The sequence below is a fragment of the Sander vitreus genome, chromosome 19, assembly GCF_031162955.1.
Source record: "Sander vitreus isolate 19-12246 chromosome 19, sanVit1, whole genome shotgun sequence".
NCBI lineage: Eukaryota > Metazoa > Chordata > Actinopteri > Perciformes > Percidae > Sander > Sander vitreus.
In genome coordinates this window covers 19,744,125-19,750,584 of record NC_135873.1, presented here as the reverse complement: position 1 = coordinate 19,750,584, position 6,460 = coordinate 19,744,125, and the positions used below count along the sequence as shown (strand labels likewise).

The 6,460-nt window shown below is 42.6% G+C and overlaps 1 protein-coding gene across 1 annotated transcript in view; it reads left to right on the top strand.

Annotated features, from left to right (window-relative positions):
- Window positions 1-3,793: 3,793 nt before the first annotated feature.
- ank2b (ankyrin 2b, neuronal) overlaps window positions 3,794-6,460 on the top strand; it is a 127,570-nt gene continuing 124,903 nt past the window's right edge. The window contains exon 1 of the mRNA XM_078276232.1: window positions 3,794-3,922. Coding sequence (XP_078132358.1) covers window positions 3,794-3,922 — 129 coding nt within the window. The remainder of the gene's footprint in view (window positions 3,923-6,460) is intronic.

Here is a 6,460-nt window from a genome sequence, read left to right as displayed (position 1 = left end):
CACACATAAATGACATGGTGGGGTGGGAGGTACTTTATGTCATGTGATGACATTTACTTACCTGTAGATGTTTCCTCAGGTTTGACATCTATCATTTCAATGTTGACAGTATTTTGTACAGCAATGTGAGAGCCCTTCCTGAGGCCATCCGCCTTGGTGTGATCAGCTGTTCGCATGACAGACTTAGGTTGCTTAGAGCAATGTGCATTGATTTGATTGGCAGACGAGAGGCGGTGCAAATTCAAACAAGAGACCCAATCAAAACCAAAGCTCAAAACTTGTGCACATACTGCCAGATGAATGGAGCCTTTCTGGACCACAGTCTGGACACAGAGACAGATACTTGTCACCCCTGCTACCATTGATAATGTTTCACATTTGTCCCAGCTGACCCGCTTAGTGCCGTAATATATCACCTGCGCGGTGAAAATATGCAAAGCAACAGAATGATTGTTATATTCTATTCTACATATAAGCATTTTACCTAAAAGAATATATTGTGATGTGACCCCTTGGTAATCACCAACACTGCTGAAACATTTGAAGGCTGTGGCTCAGGTGGTAGAGTGGTTGTCCACCAATCAGAAGGTTGGTGCTTCGATGTGTTAGTGAATAGTGAGGTTGTGTTGGTGAATAGTGAGGATGTGTTAGTGAATAGTGAGGTTGTGTTGGTGAATAGTGAGGATGTGTTAGTGAATAGTGAGGATGTGTTGGTGAATAGTGAGGATGTGTTAGTGAATAGTGAGGTTGTGTTGGTGAATAGTGAGGATGTGTTAGTGAATAGTGAGGATGTGTTGGTGAATAGTGAGGATGTGTAGTGAATAGTGAGGATGTGTTGGTGAATAGTCAGGATGTGTTAGTGAATAGTGAGGATGTGTTGGTGAATAGTGAGGATGTGTTAGTGAATAGTGAGGTTGTGTTGGTGAATAGTGAGGATGTGTTAGTGAATAGTGAGGATGTGTTAGTGAATAGTGTGGATGTGTTAGTGAATAGTGAGGATGTGTTGGTGAATAGTGAGGATGTGTTAGTGAATAGTGATATTGATGCAAGCTCCCAATACATTTATTGATGTAACCTTTTTACATTCAGGGTCTATCTTAGGCAAATATCCATCGGAACAAAAATCAGATTGTGTCAACCCGTTCTCACTCCCAACTCGTAAAATACGGACGCTTGGGCAGTGCCTCTCATCATCAGATACGACGCAAAAAGCGCCCTTCGGCGTGTGTGGAACGCACCGGGCAGAGCAGCAGCTGCACGGCGCTTTAAGATGACGTATTATTATTAAAAGAGATAACGGTAGCGAGTAGTATGCAAGCCCGAAATTCCGTGCAGTGAGGTTGGTTGGGGGTGGTGGATGGGTCAAACAACACAGGACTTTCACCCAGGAGACCAGGGTTCATGTCACACATGTCACTGAAACGTTCATTTTATAACCCCACCCACCATCTTTTCCTAAACTTAACTGTCCCGTTCTTGTGCCGCATTAAACATACATCCCGACCCAGAGCGTCCAAAGTGAGTTCACATTTTACACGTGGGAGTGAGAATGTGTTGATTATGTACAGAAAAATGATAAATGTTTTGGATGTTCAAGGATAAATGGTACAAAACAACACCCAACATTCCTGAAGGATTTTCTATGTCCATAAAAATCCATAGTGTCCTAAAATGGTCCTCTAGCCATACAGGATATACGTAATACAATTTTTTGTTTTAATAATGTGATAATGTGTAATGAATTCCTGATCTGAACCATGGGGTAGAACAGTATTCAGTGTGAATATCAAAGCATTTAGTTCCATTGAGTTTTTTCTTAAGATCACCAGCCCTGGGAGGCCACTGGTTCACGACTTCCGGGTCCAAAGAATAATCTGAGGGTTCACCAAATGAGGACAGAAATAAGAATGAAGAAATATTTCTGTAGACAAAATGATCTTTCCCCTGTTTCTCAAAGATTTACTTCTTCTTGTGAAATATTCTGTGTAGTTACCTCTTCAGGCATAAGCAAATCTTCAAATGATGTCATTTTCTATATTTGCTTATCAATCAAATGGGTGTTTGTCTGAAGAAGAAATGTTGCTTTATTAGTTGTTGTTTTTTTAGCTTCCTATACTCACTATGTGAAATAATTCTCCTCATTCATTGTCCTGAACTTGTACCCAGCTAGGGTTAGATACGCTCACTAGCCACCTTTTTCTGAATTGTAATGTTGGGCCAGGCCATGAGGTGGCGCCAAGTTATTAAAAAGCAAAAAAGGGTGAGGCCAAGGACAAGATAAACATTGCAGTTGATGTCTTCTTGTTAAATGAGGACTCTATTCGGTGCTGGATACCGATGGTGGCATGTAGTGTGAATATAGATTGTGGTTGGCTGGGTATGTTTTTATCAAAAGCTGCCTGAGAGCTAATAATGCCAGTGAATACATTTCCACTGCATTCCTCTATAGTGCTCCTTTACCAAGAATGTTGGCAGCGCTAGAAATACAGGGTAACACTGGATAGGTATCCTTTGCTGCCCTTCAGTGGTGCCTAGAATACACAGGCAGCATTGTAATACAGCACCATGGACAGGGGTTGTGTGGGATGATGCACAGCAGCAGTGCAGCTACATTTTTCAAGTCAGTGCTGCAGAAGAGAGCCCTCAGTCATATTCATTGCTTCTGTCTCTGCATTGTATTACAGGATATATTATGTAGAAGTGTTGGAGGTCGTGGTACATTTGATTTTAGGTCATGAAGTGGGTTCTGTGCCCTTACTGTGTCATACAATCTAGACACAATATAGCGGATGTAGACATGACCAGAAATCTGTAATATTTGGAAATAGCAATGGTTCAAACAACATGTTTTTGCTGCAGTCAGGTACAAATTCCATACCTCAACCCTTCTTCCTTAAATGTACAGTTTCATTCAGTTTGAATTTTCATGACTTAAAGCTAAAAAACAGTGTGCTTGAGGAAAAAATGACTTATGTGTTTTTCTGTGTGTATTTATGTGCGTGTGTGTTTGCTCTGGAGCTGTGAAATCTCCCAGTTACTGGCGCAGATTGTACCACTTCAGACTTGCTAACAGGGAAGGCTGAAGACACTGATTGGAGTCCAGGTTTTCCCCCTTTGACTCCAGTAAGAGTGGTACATCCCTTGCTGTTTTTCCAAAAGACAGTCACGGATGCTTGTATCCCCTCCCACAAATATATTCCTCCAGCTCCTCCCTCACCCTGCTTTTTATAATCCCCACACACCCCTACCCCTTCCCTCGCCTTCTGGTACATGATGAGTGTGGAAGTCATGTATTTGGCGAATCTATATCAGAGACTTCCCAGGTTCCCAATGCATCTGCAGCTACCTCTACAGCCTGAGCGGTAAAGGGAGGGGAGGAGCTCTCTCCTTGCCTCTCTGTCTCTTTCTAGCTTCTCTGCCTTTCCATTGGCCTCCTATCGTACCTCTTGGTGGCGTGTACTGGCCCGCCCCTCCTCTCTCTCTATTCCTGTCTCAGATGCAGTTACCCTGGCAGCAGGGAGGGAGGCTTTACAGACACTCACACTCTCTGCATGGGTGGAGAGAGCTGGTGGGTTAGAGGACCAGGATATCAGCTCTACCTCTATCCTTTTCCCACTGTCATCTTCTTGTGGTGATTTGTGCTTTGGCATAAAAAAGAAAGTCACCTTGTGAGGTGGGGGCTTATTTCGTTGGATGACTGGCATCTTTGCCAATGAGACAAGCATTCTGTGAGGATTTCTGAAAGTGATTTAAAAGCTAGTTTTCTTTGTGTGGGAGCGGTGAGAGGGCAGCCATGGCTCATGCCGCGGCTCACATTAAGAAGGCCAGGTCCGAGATGGATCCACCTCCGGACCTGAAGGCTCTGGAGAAAGCTAAAGAAAGGAGGAGGCGTTCCCGGGAACGGGCTGAACGCAAGCGCAAGGTACCGGGCAGACTCACTGGAATCACCCACCTATTCATCCCTTCCCCGCTTTATGTGACCAGTCAGTGTTTTACTGGTTACTTCATCCCACTTCCAGTCATCCCTTCACCTTATCATCATCAAAGTGTCACTTCACCTTTGCCAAATGGAGAAGACTTTTTCAAAGTTCATTATCAAGGAATGCGGAAGAGTTTGCGGAACAGAAATCATGATCAGACTATCCATGTCCTAATTTACTATTTGTACTTCTACCTTCATTATAATCTTCTGGTATTCAGTAATTATCATGCAAGGCAGCTGGATTTTTGCGATATCAAGAGATCACGCGAGATTCGCAGGATCACATATCACACAAAAATCCATGTTGTCAGGCTTCAAGTAATGCGTTTGTGTTCGAACAGCAGTGAACCAAACCAATCAGTGTCCGGTGAGGAGCTACTGGCAGCTACAGGCGTGGTTTAGGTGTTCGCGACGGCTGCGAATGTTGATTCAAAACAACACTGGTGGACGTGATAGACAGATGGTTCATTCAATCACCTGTTAGGTATTTTTTTTAAAGTGCCTGACCTTACTAAACTGTTTCCAATGACAGCTTCTCAGATGGGTCTGTGTAACAAACCATCTGGCGTGTCAGGTTAATTCAGCAGCACCATGAAGGGAAAAAGAGTGTAAATGGACAGTATGGAAACACTCTTGTTTAGATGGAATGAAACCACTCTATTACACCACACTGAAGATCATTGAACTGTGGTCTGTGATCAGTGCCATCAGTCTATTGTCACCCGCAAAAACCACAAGAATCACAAATCCCAGTAAGCTGTGATTCCAGCAGAACATGGCCGTAGTGATTGCACCCTGCTTGATCCCTGCTGCTGTCAGTGTTTGTCCGCGCGTCATCATGTACACTGCTGAAGAATCTTCCTCTATCCATCCTTCATTCCACTCCTCATTCTGTGATTACGTGCCTGCCACAATATTATATAATGACCAGTATACAAGTCATCAATCACTCAATCAGTGTTGCTGTCTTCCAACTCCCACCTTCACTGGGTGGGCACCTTCATAATAACAAACTTCCTTCCTATCCTTAGTATAGTAAAACTCCTACAAATACCTCTGCTCGTGTCCCTGTAGATGCACCTACGCATATCAGTCTCTGGTGCATTGCTAGGCTGCGCAGTTCTTCCTATTTGCTCATGGACCCATCCTCTCATTCAAACACGACATCCTACTGCTGTGGTTTTATTGGTGAGGTGTACGGCTGAGAGATGCTGTATATTTATGATGAGTGATGTCACACTGAAGGCTTTACTCTAACAAGCCGTTTTAGGGAGTGTATTTGCACTCGTGATTCTGTGCAGGATAACACTTCCTTTTTTTTTTGCTAGCACAGCACATGGCACTGGATACACACAGGTATTTTTGATTGGACTGTTGGGAAAGTTATGTAAATTGCTAAATTTATTTTGATGCCAGTAAAATAAGTGTGGAGGGAATCGGCATCCCTGTCATATTCTAACAAAAAGAGACCATTAGGAGGTTTTTAGCTTGGATCACTGCATACTACTGTAGTATGAAATGGAAATGGAGGATGGCATAAGGAAATCTGGTTGGGGCAGAATAACTTGCATGGAGTGAATAGCCAATCCTGTTGAATTTCAAGTAGTGATATTCAGACATAATACCTGCCAAGTTGTACATTCCATGATTATAATGGATGGTGCTGCGGCTAAGAAATACTCATCATCATTCATGTAGAACTGCAAACAAATATGTACGTCATAGTCTCTGGTTAAACTGTCCAGGTTTCTAAAAGTTAATGCACACCTTCCAACCAATCAAAATGTCAAATTACCAGTGGCCATGGTGTTAAGAAAAGCAACAGACATATTTGTAAAGGAGTGTCAGCTTGATATAGCACATGCTGCCATTGTGTGAAAGTGAAATTGAAAAAAATAGAAAAGCATATTTGGGGACATTATCCAATCTGAGTGAAAAAGCTGGCATCTCACATAGCCAGACGCTACTTCACAGCGCTGTGGAGAAGGTCTGGCTACACCACAGACATAAGAATATATATATATATATATATATAATACATTTCATCATAATTTGCTCTTGCCAGTGTATCGCTGTGTGTACAATCCCACCAATTGGTCCCAAAACATCCCAGTTAGAGAGAAAATGCCCTAAAAATATTCTTTGTAAATCTTTACAATCATTCCCCGAAAGAAAGAGTTTCTCCGAAACTTGGTATTTTTGGCGTGTAGCTTTCTAGCTAAGTTTGTTGTTGTTTCCAGAAGCAAAGGGATTTTGAGTGGTTTTATCCTGGAAATGTACTTCCGTTGATCCAGACTAAGTGATGGGTAATGGCTGTGATACAAAACATCACTTGGCATCAAAATAACATCTTTCAAAACTAAAGCCCATTCCTGACCTTTGAATGTGTTTGGATGAAGAGCTGTTGTGTTGTTAGTGTTTTCTCTGTCCCTTCCCTGCACTGCACTGCACGGGGGATTATCACATGGGATTATTGGT